Source organism: Mercenaria mercenaria, chromosome 3, assembly GCF_021730395.1.
Source record: "Mercenaria mercenaria strain notata chromosome 3, MADL_Memer_1, whole genome shotgun sequence".
NCBI classification, from domain to species: Eukaryota; Metazoa; Mollusca; class Bivalvia; order Venerida; family Veneridae; genus Mercenaria; species Mercenaria mercenaria.
The window spans coordinates 25,879,388-25,898,548 of NC_069363.1; the positions used below are offsets into that span (position 1 = coordinate 25,879,388).

The window sequence follows — 19,161 nt, forward strand, 5'->3', positions numbered from 1 at the left end:
TAGGAAACTTGGGTCAAACGATCACTTCATTAAGGCGATGTGCAGAACTTATGAGTCAGCCATGTCGGCTCAAGGTCAAGGTCACAACTGATGGTCAAAGGTTTGAGCCTTCCATTTCGTGTCCGCTCTATATCTCCTAAACCCCCTTGAAGGAATTTTATAAAACTTGGGTCAAATGATTACCTCATCAGAACGATGTTCAGAAATTATGAGTCAACCATGCCAGCTCAAGGTCAAGGTCACAACTAAGGGTCGAAGGTTTGAGCCTTCCATTTGGTGTCCACTCTGTATCTCCTTAACCCCTTGAAGGATTTTCATCAAACTTGGGTCAAATGATCACCTCATCAAGAACTCATGAGTCAGCCATGTCAACTCAAGGTCAAGGTCACAACTGAAGGTCAAAGGTTTCAGCTCTGTATCTCCTAAACCCCTTGAAGGATTTTCATGAAACTTTGGTCAAATGATCACCTCATCAAGACGTTGTGCAGAATTCATGAGTCAGCCATGTCTGTTCAAGGTCAAGGTCACAGCTAAAATCAAAGGTTTTACCCTTTCACTATCCATAGCAGTGGCGGGGGATTTAGCTGTCTTTCAGACTGCCTTGTTTTTAAAGATACAGTCTTGAAATTGGGATGACATGTACAGTTTGCACAACGATCTTAAAACTGACTTTCAGTGATCATAAATGTGACCTACTGACTTACTTTCTTAATATTTTAGCATCAGTTTGACATTTGAAACATGTAGCTCATATTACTCAGGTGAACGTTCCAGGGTCATTATGACCCTCTTGTTTATAATTCTTATATCTGCATTTAAATATTCATATATGTTGAATGGCAAGTACAACATGTAAATTTTGAACAACAAAAAAAGTTAAGTAATGTGTAATCAAGTTAATGTTCAATTTTCCCTGTAGGCTACTGTGTTAGTCCAGTGTTGGAAAAGAATTAATCAACCTTTGTGTTATGTAATTCATGGACAGAAAAATATTATTAGGTTATTTAACATTGTTCTGTACAATACAGAGATATATTTGGACGAGACCCAGCTGACAAGCCAGGCTAAATTTTATGTTAAGACCGCTTGAATACAACACCTGTTTGGATGAAAAATGGCGCGGACCTGACCAATGAAATTGATGACATGTATATCTGCTAGAAGATAAAAAAAAGTTCTAAAAATTCTTAATTCTTTCTATAATTGAATACTAAATAATCTGAAAGGTGATATTGTCTTATCAGTACTAAGTAAATTGTCTTACATTATATGAACAGCACTGTCTTTGTACTTAAATGTGATGTGAAAACACAACCACAAAAATGGCAAGATACCTGTCAGGCATGATACTTGTCAATACAACATAAACCAGTATCAACATTTGTTTACTGATAAAACTTACCAAAAATGTTATCTCATTCAAGATTCCTCATTTTTAAGATTGTCTGTCACATGTTTCAACAAATGTTGGCTTCACTTCAGTTTTCCATAGAAAGTGTTGGCTGCGCAGAAAGATGCTCATAAAAAATCTATAGGAATTCCCTTTAAATAACCTGTTTATTCTATATCTATTTTATTTAAGTTTAAATTAAAAATGATATTTCTGCCTTCCTCATTTCAAGACGCATAATCTAACACTGTACATAGAGCACCTACTTCACCTGATTTACATTTGGAACATTTTCATGCGTTTCGGGCTTTATCATATGTTTAAATGGGACTTTTTGAACTGTCCAAATACAGAAAAAATACAGGTTTTTGTACGCACGTGCGTCCAATAAGGTGATATATTGTACGGTCACATGTTGCAAATGAACGTTCACGATTGGAGAGATAAAACAGATACAGAATAAATATCTGTAGTTTCCTACCTTGTATTTGAAGACTAGCTTTAAAATATATGTACAGTGTTACTTAAATTAACTTTAAAGTATATGTACAGTGTTACTTAAATTAGCTTAAAGTATATGTACAGTGTTACTTAAATTACTTTTGAATTTAAAATATATGTACAGTGTTACTTAAATTAGCTTTAAAATATATGTACAGTGTTACTTGAATTAGCTTTAAAGTATATGTACAGTGTTACTTAAATTAGCTTTAAAGTATATGTACAGTGTTACTTAAATTAGCTTTAAAGTATATGTACAGTGTTACTTAAATTACTTTTAAATTTAAAATATATATGTACAGTGTTACTTAAATTAGCTTTAAAGTATATGTACAGTGTTACTTAAATTAGCTTTAAAATATATGTACAGTGTTATTTAAATTAGCTTTAAAGTATATGTACAGTGTTACTTAAATTAGCTTTAAAGTATATGTACAGTGTTACTTAAATTAGCTCTAAAATGTATGTACAGTGTTCCTTAAATTACTTTTAAATTTAAAATATATGTACAGTGTTACTTAAATTAGCTTTAAAGTATATGTACAGTGTTACATAAATTAGCTTTAAAGTACATGTACAGTGTTACTTAAATTAGCTTTAAAGTACATGTACAGTGTTACTTAAATTAAGTTTAAAGTACATGTACAGTGTTACTTAAATTAGCTTTAAAGTACATGTACAGTGTTACTTAAATTAACTTTAAAGTACATGTACAGTGTTACTTAAATTAGCTTTAAAGTACATGTACAGTGTTACTTAACATGCTTAAATTAGCTTTAAAGTATATGTACTAGCTTTAAAATATTATGACAGTGTTACTTGTATTAGCTTTAAAGTATATATGTACAGTGTTACTTAAATTTATTAGTTTGTTGTTTTCAGGAATGAGGATGGCTTCAGCAGTGAAAAGAGTTTCAGTAATGGTATGTATATAATAGCCTCTTATTTGAATGCATAATAAATTCTTGTGCCTAGAAATGTGAAAATTGACATGAGAGAAGATTACCATACAGACTGATATATTCTGATAAATAATCCAGTACAGAAATTGGCTGTTTCTGCATGGAACAAAATTCAACAAATAGTGCCATTTTTGCTTGAGATCCTAACCAGTCACATGTATCCTCAGGCGTTATTGTCAGTCTGCCTTAGCTCTTCAACACAATTTCAGACCTTAATTAGTGCACGTAATTAGTGCTTTTAATATGCCTGTTTTGGAAAAATGGAAGTATTATGGAATGGCTCTGTCATGTATCTATTGAAAAATCTGAGCCTGAGTCATCAAACCTCATAGATTTGTTTATTTAATCCCCCGCCCAGGCGGAGGGATTATAGGAATGGTCTGCGTCCGTCCTTCCGTCCGCCGTCCTTCCGTCCGTCTTTCTGTCCTTCCGTCCGTAACAAAATCGTGTCCGGTCCATATCTCCTAAACCCCTTGAAGGATTTTCATGAAACTTGGGGTCAAATGATCACCTCATCAAGATGATGTGCAGAACCCATGAGTCAGCCTTGTCAGTTCAAGGTCAAGGTCACAACTCAAGGTCAAAGGTTTGAGCCTGCCATTTTGTGTCCGCTTTATATCTCCTAAACCCCTTGAAGGAATTTTATAAAACTTGGGTCAAATGATCACCTCATCAAGACGATGTGCAGAACTCATGAGTCAGCCATGCCAGCTCAAGGTCAAGGTCACAACTCAAGGTCAAAGGTTTGAGCCTTCCATTTTGTGTCCGCTCTATATCTCTTAAACCCCGTGAAGGAATTTTATAAAACTTGGGTCAAATGATCACCTCATCAAGACGATGTGCAGAACCCATGAGTCAGTCATGCCAGCCCAAGGTCAAGGTCACAACTTAGGGTCAAAGGTTTGAACCTTCCATTTTGTGTCCGCTCTATATCTTCTAAACCCCTTGAAGGATTTTCATCAAACTTGGGTCAAGCGATCACCTCATCAAGGTGATGTGCAGAACTTATGAGTCAGCCATGTCGGCTCAAGGTCAAGGTCACAACTGAAGGTCAAAGGTTTGAGCCTTCCATTTTGTGTCCGCTCTATATCTCCTAAACCCCTTGAAGGAATTTTATAAAACTGGGGTCAAATGATTACCTCATCAGAATGATGTGCAGAAATTATGAGTCAACCATGCCAGCTCAAGGTTAAGGTCACAACTAAGGGTCGAAGGTTTGAGCCTTCCATTTGGTGCCCACTCTGTATCTCCTTAACCCCTTGAAGGATTTTCATCAAACTTGGGTCAAATGATCACCTCATCAAGAACTCATGAGTCAGCCATGTCAACTCAAGGTCAAGGTCACAACTGAAGGTCAAAAATTTCAGCTCTGTATCTCCTAAACCCCTTGAAAGATTTTCATGAAACTTTGGTCAAATGATCACCTCATCAAGACGTTGTGCAGAATTCATGAGTCAGCCATGTCAGTTCAAGGTCAAGGTCACAGCTAAAATCAAAGGTTTTACCCTTTCACTATCCATAGCAGTGGCGGGGGATTTAGCTGTCTTTCAGACTGCCTTGTTAAAATGTGAAGTTGAGCACTGGTCCTGGGTTTTGTTTTACTCAGCCAGAACTGAGTTATGGGCCTTGACTAAGTCAAAAGGTGTTTGTCACAAAGTATTTGAGCTAGAGCCATCAAACCCAATAGGATTGCTTGATTCAGACTTAAAATAGTTGTTCCACATTATCACTCACATGATATGACACAAGGGCTATAACTCTTGCACCAATGTTTTATGAATTATGCCGCCATTATAATTAAGATTAATTTTGGCGCACTTTCACAATATCTTTGCTTTTGCCAAATGAGACTTAAAATAGCTCATCCACATCATCATCTTCATCATATGACACAAGGTCCATAAACCTGGTGCAAATATTTCATGAATTATGTCTATTTTTTACTTTAATAGAATTTCAGACAGGTTATATTTGATGCATTTTCACCATATGTCAGTTGTTACTGAATGGATTAGATTCAGACTTAAGGTGGTTATTCCCAGGGCATCAAGTTACCTATATTTACCTATATTTTCCTATATTTTAGCCCTCTACCTATAATAACCTATAAAATCCTATATTTTGCCAAAATACCTATAAATACCTATAATCTGGAAATTTTGTGGTAAGCAAGGAATACAAAGGTCATTCAAACCATTAAAAAAGAAGTAATTCTATGATAATTGAGTTTATAAATATGCTGTTACCTTTTAGGCATTGAAATTTGTATTCCTTTCAGGTGTAGCGACCCTGCCCAGCCCAGCTTTAGGAAAGCTTTAAGTAATGGAAGTTCTTCTTTCAATTGGAATATTTTCCATTTCTTAAAGCTTTCATGTATAAAAATGTGAATAGGAAATGCACATTTTTTTATTTTGTTTTCAGAATAAGCAGGGGTCGCGCTGTCGGTCGCCAATGGCGCCAAATGCGCCGATTTACAAATTCTGGCGCTAGTTTAGATCAGTTGGCGAAAGTTTCTGGCGACAACAAAGCAAAGATCGGGCCGAGACAATTTTTTTTTTACTGACACCAAGGATCATCCTACATAGTCACTGTGTAGTCAATTATCGCCTGCGGGCTTAATCCGAATCGCCGAGATGTAATCTGTTTGTTTAATCAATTAAAGTTGTAAAACAGATGTCAGTTATCGATATATCCTTGGTTAACTCCGCCTACTCGCCTGTCAAACTTCAACCAATCGTAGCGTCGTTTATAAATATCGTAAGCCGCCGCCATTTTGAAAATTTTCAATTGGCGTGAAAAAGCCGATAATTTTATCGAGTGCAGACTTGAACCTTCTTCTGCATGATCTTAATGTATCAGTCTTATGTTATTTATTGATTTTATTATAAATTGCATCCAAATTTATTTCAAACACGGCCAATTTCTATAAATGAATTACCCGGGAACCGATTCCGCGTACGTCTGAACTGCTGTAAAATATTTGTAGAAATATCGAGAAGTTTGGTATTGTTTTTGAAAACATTAATAAATAAATCGAATAAATTTATAAATCTGAACAAGTTGATGCAAGAATCGGGCATTTTAAAAGCAAAAGAATCCAAACATGCACGAAAAATTCCACTGCGTCCGATCGTGCACTTGATAAATTTACGAGTTTCGGACGCGGAAATTTCGGATGAAAATTTAAAGGGGCTTTTTTCCAAAGCGCGGTTTTTACTTTACTTAGAAATGATTAAAATAACTTGTAAAACACTCGTTTTACAAAAATAATTTTTTAAACTGTGCTTTTTATTCTATTTGTTTTGTTACTTTTGTAGTTTTGAAAATCAAACTAAAATAAATGAAGTTGAATTTTAGTATTTAATTGTTTTTGTTCTTGTAGTTTATAATGCAGGTGAAATTATCTTTCAAAGTTTCTAATCTTCTTTTGGCACCGGCACCAATGTTGGCTCCAGTGGCTCCTCTTTGGCTCCAACTTTTGCCAAATGGCGAAAGTGTTGGCGACAGCTAAAAAATACCCAGAGCCACCCCTGGAATAAGCAAGCCTTAATGTTTCATAATTAAGCCTTATAATGCCTGCTAATAAGAGTCAGTTTCGAGATAGGTGGCTATCAGAAGTAGATGGCAATGGACATGAACTGAAATTATGGTGTGTCAAGGGGAAGAGTGACTCTAATGGTCACTGTACATTGTGCAAAACTGACATAAAGTGTGATAATGCTGGACTGAGACAAATTCCTCAATATGCAAAAGGCACTCAACACAAGAAATTAAGTAAAGTTGCTTTCTCATCAACACAAGCTAAACTGAAATTTAAACCTATAACAGCTGATGAAAACCCATGTTCAACTTCAGAAGGAACAGTCCATGGTAGCATTAGTGAATCACCAGCTTCCACCTCAAAGCAAAAGCAAATTTTAAGCTATTCATATGCTAAAGATGATGTTATTTCTGCTGAAGTATTGTGGGCAGCAAAATGTGCCTATTCTAACATAAGCTTTAGAGCCAATGAGCATCAGATGGAATTGGAGAAACATTCAAAGCTATGTTTCATTGTCCAATAGCAGATGGATTTAGTATGAGTTGAACAAAATTGTCATACCTCTTGTCTGATGGGTTAGGACCTTCCTTCACCAAACTGTTGCTGTATGATGTGAGACAGTCAAGTAACTATTTTTCTCTTCAATATGATGAAACTACTCAGGCTCAAGTGAAGAGGCAAATGGACCTTTTAATAAGGTATTGGTCTCCAACATACGATGAAGTCTGGTGTAGGTATTACAAATCCTTGTTCTTTGCTCATGCAGATGGAAAGACTGTTGCATCAGCAATGGTAGAGACTCTTCTTGGGGACACTGTACCAATTAAATATTTAATTGCACTTGGCAGTGATGGACCAAATGTCAACAAAACAATTTTAGGGAAGTGTCTAAACAGATTAAAGAAACTTCACCTCAGTGGGAAGGACTATTGAATGTTGATACATGTAATCTTCATACCATGCATAATGCATTTAGCAAGGGCATTGAAGAGTATGGTCAAGAAGCAGAAGACCTTGAAATAGCCTTATTTGGTTTGTACAAATGCAGGCCCAACACAATATTTTATACTTGTATTAACAATGTACTGATATATGTTGTTAGCAGTATGGCTTGGTTTGCCTAGTTCCCTGTTAAACTGATTTGAGTACCAGTATTGGTAAAGTTTTGTCTGTTGGTGAATTAATAGTTTATTATGAAAGTAAGATATATGTTAAAATGTTATTTGTTTAAAATCATAAAAGTAGCCACTTTTTCTGTTCCTTTGTATTTTATGTTTAATAAAAGAGAGTGCTGATAGGTGGTGGAGGAGGATAAAACACTTGTCTGACTTGTTTTCTTCATTATAAGCAACCTATATAATCCTATATTTCTGGCCCCCAAATACCTATATTTCAGGATCCTACCTATATTTTTGACTCCCAAAAGCACTTGACGCCCTGTATTCCACATCATCACCCATAACATAGGACACAAGGTCAATAACTCTGACACCAAATTGAATATGATATGAACTAATCTCCCTTTTTACTTAGAATTTCAGGTTCAAGTTGTGGTGCACTTTATTTTAATCTGTTTCAGCTATTACTAAACAGATTTGAGTTAAACTTAAAATAATTGTACCACATTATTAGCCACATGATTTGACACATGGTGCATTACTCTTATAGATATTTTCTATGAATTATGCCCCTTCTATTTTTATGCCCCCGGCATCTACTGATGCGGGAGGCATATAGTGATCGTCCTGTCCGTCCGTCTATCCGTCCGTCCGTACGAGGTTAACCAAATGGGACCGTTTCGTCTAGCATCAATACCCCTTACTAGAATGACTTGATACTAATGCAGATGTAACCTGTGACCATTCCTCATCTTCAGACATCACCTGACCTCAGTTTGACCTTGACCTCATTTTGGACTTAGGTTGCTTTATATGGGCCATCACTTGGTTAACCAAATGGGACCGTTTCGTCTAGCATCAATACCTCTTACAAGAATGAATTGATGCTAATACAGATGTAACCTGTGACCATTCCTCATCTTCAAACATCACCTGACCTCAGTTTGACCTTGACCTTGACCTCATTTTGGACTTAGGTTGCTTTATATCGGCCATCTCTTGGTAAACCAAATGGGACCGTTTCGTCTAGCATCAATACCGCTTACAAGAATGAATTGATACTAATACAGATGTAACCTGTGACCATTCCTCATCTTCAGACATCACCTGACCTCAGTTTGACCTTGACCTTGACCTCATTTTGGACTTAGGTTGCTTTATATGGGCCATCTCTTGGTTAACCAAATGGGACCGTTTCGTCTAGCATTAATACCACTTACAAGAATGAATAGATACTAATACAGATGTAACCTGTGACCATTCCTCATCTTCAAACATCACCTGACCTCATTTTGACCTTGACCTCATTTTGGACTTGGGTTGCTTTATATGGGCCAGCTCTTGGTTAACCAAATGGGACCGTTTCGTCTACCATTAATACCACTTACAAGAATGAATTGATACTAATACAGATGTAACCTGTGACCATTCCTCATCTTCAAACATCACCTGACCTCATTTTAACCTTGACCTCATTTTGGACTTATGTTGCTTTGTATCGACAAGGATGCCACCAGGGGCATCAAGCGTTTATTGAACGCAGCTCCTTGTTAGTTAATGTTTTGGTAAACTTTACATTTATCTGTTATTATACGCCAGTGTCTGAAAGAGCGGGGCGTATTACCTAATAGTATGTGAACACACGTAGCGGTCGGCGTGCAAAGCATCTCCGCTCTCTAAGTTGAACAGTTTTCACCCGAACTTCTCCAAACTTGCTGACAATGTTTGTGGGCATAATATCCCAGCCAAGTTCGATAACGACCCAAATCGCCCCAGGCACTCTTGGATAATGGCCCTTGAATTACTTGAAATACTGCGAATTTAGCCTTGTCCGCTGTCTAAGTCGAACAGTTTTCATCCGATCTTCACCAAACTTGCTGACAGTGTTTGTGGGCATAATATCTCGACCAAGTTCGATAAACACCCAAATCGCCTAAAGTACTCTTGGATTATGGCTCTTGAATTAATCGAAAAACTGCGAATTTAGCCTTGTCTGCTGTCTAAGTCGAACAATTTTCATCCAATCTTCACCAAACTTGCTGACAATGTTTGTGGGCATAATATCACGGTTAAGTTTGATAACAACCCAAATAGCCAAGGCCAAGTTCGATGACGGGCGTATTTTCTGACAGTCTGGCACTCTTGTTTCTAAATGCATTTGATACATTCTTAAACTATTGTCCTATATCTTCATTCACATTGAAGTCATTAAACACTCTAATTATAGCTCCAAGCTGTAGCCTCCAGCTTCCTCAGATGTACCCAACTGCTCTATCCAGCATCGAAATAGTTGAGCGCGCTGTTTGCTGTGACAGCTCTTGCCATTCATCTGAAGTTTTGAATTTATCTGTGGACACATTTCTAGTTTGAAAAAAAAAAACCCTGATAAAACTGAGTATTAAATAACACTTCTGTCACTGTCTACAAGCACTGACATGCTTTCTCCATTTTAATTGTACAACTTTGGACATGACACTGTGATTTATACATTAGAGTTAACAGCAATTAAGAGTCTTTTATTCTTTCTTTAGTAATAGAGGGTACTGGGACAATGGAAGAATATGATTATGATGAGGTAGACGACGATGATGATTATCTTGACTGGATAGATGAAAAAGGAGATCTTACAAAAAAGTATAATGCTTTCAACATGGGAAATTCAAAGGTCAGTATGTGATTAGATATTTCTGTGTTAATCTCAAAAAGTATTTGACCTAGATTCCTGAAACTTTAAAGGAATGTTGTCCAGCAAATGAATTGTCATCTTGGATTGTTTCATTAGGGATTTACAACCTATTCCTTCCTTTAAAAAAATTAATAAAAAGGAATTTACATAAAAGGTTTTATCCTTCCAGTTTCTTTTATCTTGTGTTCCTTGATGATGTTCAGTGATATCCATACACCAACCACTGACACACCCCAGCCCTCTGTAATATGAAAGTTTACTTAGACATGCATTGTAGCAAGTAACATTTAACTGTACAGTGGCAGTAGAGAGCACCAGCCTCGTATGGACATTCATCTAATTGTTAGATATATACAGCGATTTTATGAATTACGCATAATCCTTTAGATATTCCATCTGTCCATCATCCTTTAGTTATTCCATCTGTGTATCATCCTTTAGTTATTCCATCTGTGTATCATCTGTCAGTTATTCCATCTGTGTATCATCTGTCAGTTATTCCGTCTGATTAACACACAAATACTTTGCTCAGATGCTCACCAGTAAAAGATGGTTCACCAGTAACTAAAATGTTGCCTGATTCAAATCATTTAGACATGTTTGAAGAGCATGAAATCTAGACATAGAAATGGACATTATTCAAGTTGATAGTTTAAAGAAAATATTGCAATGGAAAAAAGCTTGTTTTTCTCAATTTCAAAACTTGACATCTTGAGTCAAGTATCTTTATGCCAGGTGGAACACAATGTTGAATTTTATGAATGTATTCTTTCAGGCAGGTGTGTCACATGCAAATCAACAAAACAAAGCTGGGGGACAGTTTCAACCAAATGACAAAGTCCTTAGAAAATTTATTGATAAAATTAATGTAGGTAAGGGGACATGATTTTGCGTCTGTTTTGTATTTACTGAAAAAAAAAGTAGAAGTGGTTAAGGACTATCAAGATGAAAATACAGCCATGTTTTCCTGCCAGCAGTGGTAGGTATATATATTTGATTATGATCATGTTTTCTATTGCACAAATGAAGAAGCTTCAAATCTGGTCAAACTGTAGCATTCTGGCAAAGTTTTCATCTCAACTTGAGGGTACTTTTCAACTTCTGCTAAATATCCCTTGTTTGCTTGTGTTAAACAAGTTTATTGCCATTGTTAATCATATTTTATAGGCAGTCACTAAATGGACCCAATCTTTCATGATTACTTGATCTCCACAAGTCACTGGCATATTCCCTGCATATATCAGAAGTCACTGGCATATTTCCTGCATATATCAGAAGTCACTGGCATATTTCCTGCATATATCAGAAGTCACTGGCATATTCCCTGCATATATCAAAAGTCACTGGCATATTTCCTGCATATATCACAAGTCACTGGCATATTCCCTGCATATATCGGAAGTCACTGGCATATTTCCTGCATATATCAGAAGCAGATGTCTCACAACTTCATAGTGTTATCTCCTGTCAAATAATCACAAGGAACAGTCCCTTGCCAGAGGATTGTGCTACTGGAGCTTGACCTTACAGCCTGTCATTAGATTAACTTTATATATAAATGTACATTGAAACATGCATATAAAGACTATGCTAATGGGCAGCAAGGAAGCGTTCTTGATATACTGGTGGTCTTCTAGTCTTTCTAGTTTATGCTTAAATGTATTTAGTGTTCTATATCCAGATCTTATCTGTTCAAAGGTGGCCATCAGCATAGGTTGTATTTTATACTTAAGTTCAGCATTCTTTATATTTTCTTGTTTTTTTTGAAAATGTCTGTAATTTTTAGCTGGACTACTCGAAAAATAGTCCGAGCTATTCTACTCGTCCTGGTGTCGGCGTCGGTGTCCACATCACATCATTGTAGAAGTTTCACATGCAATTACTTACTTTATACCAATCATTAAAGGCATATAGCTTTGAAACTTATTTTTTCTAGGTCAGTCACCAACCGCACTGGGTCAAGTCCCATAACTCTGACATGTATTTTGACCAAATTATGCCACCTTTTGGGCTTAGAAAAATCCTGGATGAAGTTTTGTATGCAAGTTACTATCTCCAAAACTAATGCAGATATGGAATTGAAACTTCACACGTGTCTCCGCTATGATCACGTGACTTTTTTATGGACAGCTCTTGTTAAACTGATCAATGGTTTTATTTGTTATTTTACAAAATTAAAGAATTGAATGTTTTCAGAGAAGTATACTGGCGGTCGCCTGACTAGTTCAGCATCATCTGCACTTACATCAAAAGGAAAAAGATTTGAAGATACGAGGTAAAGATAAGTTTAGAAAACCTTATAAAGAAAGTTATTTAACTGTGAACCAATGAATGTGTGTAAGCAGTTTTTTGCACAAAAATTCATGAACAGTCTGAATAAAAAATTAAGTCTCATTTTATAATGAAAATTTTAAGGATGACTATTTGAAACTAGTAGAGCTATAATTGTCAGACTAGACAGCAGCATTCTGTTTTCTGAGAAACTACCGGACAGAATGCTTTTAAACTCTTTACAAATCTTGGGCCTCATTAATGGCCTCACAGAGTCGGGTTCCATATCTCGTTTTGTCCAATATTGACCATATTATGCTCCTTTTTAGTTTGAATAAACATTTCCATGTACATAGTGTAAGTAGCTACTATAATGATTACAAAAATATGGATAAATTCAGTTTTGGTCGGGGTTTTCTGTAGTCCAGTGATGCTGCCTCTGAATTACTTTTCTCTGATCACTGTGGGTTGGAAGCCTCCATGTATAATTTCTTATTTCTTTTTAACCTTTACAATGCTAAATTTCTAAAATGGACTGGTCCATCATTCAATTTTGGCAGCAACATTTATTATTCAAAGGAATGTTAACTGAAAATTTACTGAATGAATAGCAAACAGTGCAGACCAAGATTAGCCTGCACGGATGTGAAGGTTGATCTTGGTCTGCACTAGTCGCAAAGGCAGAATCACTTGCTGCTAGCGGGCTAAAGGTTAATAGCATCAGTGGCACACTCTGAGTAATCAGTTTTCACAGTTTGATTGCTTTACTGCAGATTTAGATGCTGCTGTCTGAGAAAATTTAGAAACAAACTATTTCTCTTGTTTATGTCCTTACAGGTACCGTGGTAAAGATAAATCAGATAGGGCTACTGCCGAACAGGTGATGGATCCACGAACACGAATGATCCTGTTTAAGATGTTGAGTCGAGGTGTTATAGTGGAAGTGAATGGGTGTATCAGTACAGGAAAAGAAGCCAATGTGTATCATGCCACAGCTAAAGATGGTTCTGATAGGGCTGTTAAGGTACACAATTACAAACTTAACATCTTCCTAATGACCAGTCTGGCTTTCTTTCATAGAGAATGATCCAGATTTGTAAATTTGAACCACTATTATTTTAAAATCTGGCTGATTAAAGGAAATTCATTGCAGATAAAAACATATTTAAACAGTTATTAAAAAGATATATTAGTAAAATTGAGCCCATTTAGTAGGGGCTTTCACAGGTGAGTGTTCAAGGTACCTCATTATGTCTCCCCCAGGAGACATATTGTTTTTGCCCTGTCCGTCCGTCCGTCCGTCCGTACGTCACGCTTCATTTCCGAGCAATAACTGGAGAACCATTTGACCTAGAACCTTCAAACTTCATAGGGTTGTAGTGCTGCTGGAGTAGACGACCCCTATTGTTTTTGGGGTCAAAGGTCAAGGTCACAGGGGCTTGAACATTGAAAACCATTTCCGATCAATAACTAGAGAACCACTTGACCCAGAATGTTGAAACTTCATAGGATGATTGGTCATGAAGAGTAGATGACCCCTATTGATTTTGGGGTCACTCCATCAAAGGTCAAGGTCACAGGGGCCTGAACATTGTAAACCATTTCCGATCAATAACTAGAGAACCACTTGACCCAGAATGTTGAAACTTCATAGGATGATTGGTCATGAAGAGTAGATGATCCCTATTGATTTTGGGGTCACTCCATCAAAGGTCAAGGTCACAGGGGCCTGAACATTGTAAACCATTTCCGATCAATAACTAGAGAACCACTTGACCCCGAATGTTGAAACTTCATAGGATGATTGGTCATGAAGAGTAGATGACCCCTATTGATTTTGGGGTCACTCCGTCAAAGGTCAAGGTCACAGGGGCCTGAACATTGAAAACCATTTCCGATCAATAACTAGAGAACCACTTGACCCCGAATGTTGAAACTTCATAGGATGATTGGTCATGAAGAGTAATTGACCCCTATTGATTTTGGGGTCACTCCATCAAAGGTCAAGGTCACAGGGGCCTGAACATTGAAAACCATTTCCGATCAATAACTAGAGAACCACTTGACCCAGAATGTTGAAACTTCATAGGATGATTGGTCATAAAGAGTAATTGACCCCTATTGATTTTGGGGTCACTCCATCAAAGGTCAAGGTCACAGGGGCCTGAACATTGAAAACCATTTCCGGTCAATAACTTGAGAACCACTTGACCCAGAATGTTGAAACTTAATAGGATGATTGGTCATGCAGAGTAGATGACCCCTAACGATTTTGGGGTCACTCCGTCATAGGTCAAGGTCACAGGGGCCTGAACATTGAAAACCATTTCCGATCAATAACTAGAGAACCACTTGACCCCGAATGTTGAAACTTCATAGGATGATTGGTCATGAAGAGTAATTGACCCCTATTGATTTTGGGGTCACTCCATCAAAGGTCAAGGTCACAGGGGCCTGAACATGGAAAACCATTTCCGATCAATAACTAGAGAACCACTTGACCCGGAATGTTGAAACTTCATAGGATGATTGTACATGCAAAGTAGATGACCCCTATCGATTTTGGGGTCACTCCATTAAAGGTCAAGGTCACAGGGGCCTGAACATTGAAAACCATTTCCGGTCAATAACTTGAGAACCACTTGACCCAGAATGTTGAAACTTAATAGGATGATTGGTCATGCAGAGTAGATGACCCCTAACGATTTTGGGGTCACTCTGTGAAAGGTCAATGTCACAGGGGCCCGAACATTGAAAACCATTTCCGGTCAGTAACTTGAGAACCACTTGACCCAGAATGATGAAACTTCATAGGATGATTGGTCATGCAGAGTAGATGACCCCTAACGATTTTAGGGTCACTCTGTTAAAGGTCAAGGCCACAGGGGCCTGAAAATGGAAAACCATTTCCAATCAATAACTTGAGAACCTCTCGACCCAGAATGTTGAAACTTCATAGGATGATTGTTCATGCAGAGTAAATGACCCCTATTGTTTTTGGGGTCACTCCGTTAAAGGTCAAGGACACAGGGGCCTGAACATTGATAACCAGTTCTGATCAATTACTTGAGAACCACTTGACCCAGAATGTTGAAACTTCATAGGATGCTTGAACATGCAGAGTAGATGACCCCTATAGATTTTGGGGTCAGTCTATTAAAGGTCAAGGTCACAGTGGCCTGTTCATGTAAAATCATTTTTTGGAAATAACTTGAGAACCACTTGACCTACAATGTTGAAACTTAATAGGATGATTGGACATGCAGAGTAGATGACCCCTTATTTTAAGGTACCGGTACATTGCATATAAAATAGAATTCTTACATGTGAGGAACCTTTTCAGTTGGCTTATGGGAATTTGGTAGCTCTACACATACCGGGGCCTCTGTGACCAAGTGGTGGCTCAAACTGTACCAGAAATAATGTTTTCAGGGTAACCTACGTTTGAAACTAGGAAATCTCCAAATGACTTTAATTGTCAGTATACAGATGTTTAATGATATACATGTACTTTTATTATTGTAGTTTTTAAGGGGACCTTGTACAGTAGAAATATTTATAACTGTCTCTGAGTTTTACCTTTCAGATTAAAACGGTTTTTCTTGTTTTTATATAGGTTTATAAAACATCTATACTGATATTCAAAGATCGTGACAAATATGTAAGTGGTGAATTCAGATTTCGTCATGGTTATTGCAAACACAATCCACGTAAAATGGTTAAAACCTGGGCAGAAAAAGAAATGCGCAACCTAATAAGGTATGAATTACAAGGGTTCGAAAATACACTCAGTAAATTTTAAAAAAAAAAAAAAAACAGAATTCAAAGTTCACTGCTTGTTGGAAACGAAGGAGCTGGGCAAAATTCCATGTTTTTCTTTCATTATTTTCTCAGAAATGAGTTGAAATAATGAATCTCATCACCTTAACTTGGCTCCTACTGCATCTGAACCTGTAAACAGAACTGCTTAATGACATAAAATGAGCCACACCATGAGAAAACCAACATAGTGCATTTGCGACCAGCATGAATCCAGACCAGCCTGTGCATCTGCACAGTCTGGTCAGGATCCATGCTGTTCGCTAACGGTTTCTCTAATTGCAATAGGCTTTGAAAGCTAACAGCATGGATCCTGACCAGACTGCACTGATGCTGGTCGCAAATGCACTATGTTGGTTTTCTCATGGTGTGGCTCAAATATTGATTTAGCAGCTAAAATATGTTTCTGTGAATTGCTGTACTGGGTGCCGACCAGTCACCTGACAGAAACCGTGGTTTTTCCTTTGCCATTTTATAAAGAATGATCACTAAAACCTGAAATTTGCCCTGTTAAATCTTCAGCTCATTTGTCATCTGAAAATAAAAAACTCAAAGAATTGGACGTAAAACATTGAATATTTTGAGGCTCAAAAGGGATAATTAAACGCACTTCGTTAGTCAACATGGCGGAATAGTCACCGGACACATATTTAGAAGACTGATAATACTATTTCACAATGACATTTTTACTGAAAAAACGTTGATTATGTCCTTCTGTCCTCTGCCCCTTCCAAAAACTGTTTTCATACATATCAAAGGTTAAACTATACTCGGTTGAATAGTAACAGCAGTGTTTACCGTGTTACATTTTAAGTGAAATCCATTCTGCAAAAATATCTCGGGCTTATTCCACATATGAGCCAACAATCGATCTATTCAGTTTGTGCTGTTTTGGAAAACCAAAAAATCTATAATATGTTTAACAATTGACCCTATAAGTGGGGTAAATATATATCAATCGATTGTGTTTTTGGCACAAGTCACCCTATTCATATTCAACACTGGCCAAGCAAATGCAGACATTGATTCATTTTGTAAAAGCATATTTTACCAATATATGAACCAACTTTTCTTTTGGCTGTATGGAATAAATCAAGAAGAAAACTGTTATCTGCAGTTCTAGGGATCTGTGCTATAACAGTCTTCGTCTACAAGTCCGGGACAAGTAGAACCTGTTTCGGGCAAGCCAAAATTTTCAGTGTTGCCCGAACGGACAGTGCTTTTTCGGAATTTAAATCCCTTATTTTCTCAATAATTACTAAAGAAGCTTCATAATCTGAAATGACATCTAAATATAGCTTTCGATATTTATGCATGAATTGATGACTTACATTTGCAATATTAAGTTACTTTACAAATCACAGAAATTACATCCTATGACTGGAGTTTGACCCGCGAATGGTAAGTGTACCAAACGTCATGCCAGTAATTTTACCATTCCTCGAGCACGTGCGACCTACGTATCGCCGTTACTTTTGTTTATCGACACTACACAAAAAACGGTGTAGTGCATCCTCTATTTTTAATATAATCGCTTCAAGTTTTCAACACAGCTTGAGAAGTAATACAGTTTGAAGTCTATAACAATTTTAATAAGATATCAACAGAAATGTAGGCAAAATTCTATAAAAAGGATCGAAGTTTCATACAATTATTTGTAAAATTTCAAACAGCGCGATCTTAATTATTTATTTATTTCTAAAAGTAAATAAATAATACATACTATGGTCATAAAATTCAGACTTTTGACAAGAAAGTACAAAAAACAGAATTAAAAAATCTTAAATAATGAAAACAGCGGCAGCAATTTAAATACATTGAGTAAAACGTTTTTTGGCAAACAGATTTCTGCAAGTGCGGCAGAATAGGTTACTTGACCTCGTGAACGTAAATAAAAAATTTTAGTCTGATGTCGCTGTGGTTTTTAATAAGTTTAATATGTAAATGAATCTTTGTACATGTCTTTTTTGACTCCACACTATGTCAGATATTATTTTCAAACAATAACCATAAATTCCTTGAGGGCAAATAGGTCACAGTGGTAGGATATCTACTATTATCGTTTGACACATTTACCTGTCAGTTTATACGCGATATTGCACATTCGCTTTTAAAAAAAATTAAAGAAGATACTTTTTTACTGATTTCTTCTCAGCACTTTAAAGAACCGAGGCCATATGATCAGACAGTGATGTGTCACATGGCGCGAAAACATGCCGTAATGCCATGACAATCTTGGGCAACTATACCGCTTTGATCTCCACTTCAGATGCCATGATACCGACACACTTCTTTAGCTCTTTGAGGGGGTTTTAATTGATGATGAAAACAAGGCCAATTACTTGTTTATCAACAGAATAATTACCGATAATTGTTAATGTTTTTTTTTTCGCTTTAAACACGGGTGGGTTGATGATGATTATTGTGTCCATATTTTTTGGACACATCGCCACGGGCTGTGATATTTACTTGATAATAATGATTCAACTTTTTTTGGCCATGCCACCAGAAACACAACAGTTTTGAGGGGGGGCCTAACCAGGCTGATCCATTATTGCAGTTAAATTTGAACAACTACACTATATTTTAAAGGCCCTGGATTAAAAAAGTAAGTTTTAGAAGGGTAGTGTAAATTTGAACCCCACACCTGGCATATAACTAGATACTGGTATAGGTTTTACTTTTTTTTCTACAGTTTTCTCCCATAATTTCTGTCTGCTAGTTACTTGAATATTGCAACATGGTTATCCACTTACGTTGGCTTAGCCTGCCCATCTATAGTGTGGGTAGGTTAGTTGACTACCATTTAAATAACTGAATGTTGAATTAAGCATAAACCAAAATACATCATATTTATAAACAAAATGATTTCG

At 36.7% G+C, this 19,161-nt stretch overlaps 1 protein-coding gene across 1 annotated transcript in view; it reads left to right on the forward strand.

Moving 5' to 3' along the window:
- LOC123525231 (serine/threonine-protein kinase RIO1-like) overlaps nt 1–19,161 on the forward strand; it is a 58,771-nt gene that overhangs the window by 13,415 nt on the left and 26,195 nt on the right. The window contains exons 2-7 of the mRNA XM_045304102.2: nt 2,774–2,814; nt 10,044–10,177; nt 10,974–11,070; nt 12,395–12,473; nt 13,307–13,493; nt 16,086–16,228. Coding sequence (XP_045160037.1) covers nt 2,774–2,814; nt 10,044–10,177; nt 10,974–11,070; nt 12,395–12,473; nt 13,307–13,493; nt 16,086–16,228 — 681 coding nt within the window. The remainder of the gene's footprint in view (nt 1–2,773; nt 2,815–10,043; nt 10,178–10,973; nt 11,071–12,394; nt 12,474–13,306; nt 13,494–16,085; nt 16,229–19,161) is intronic.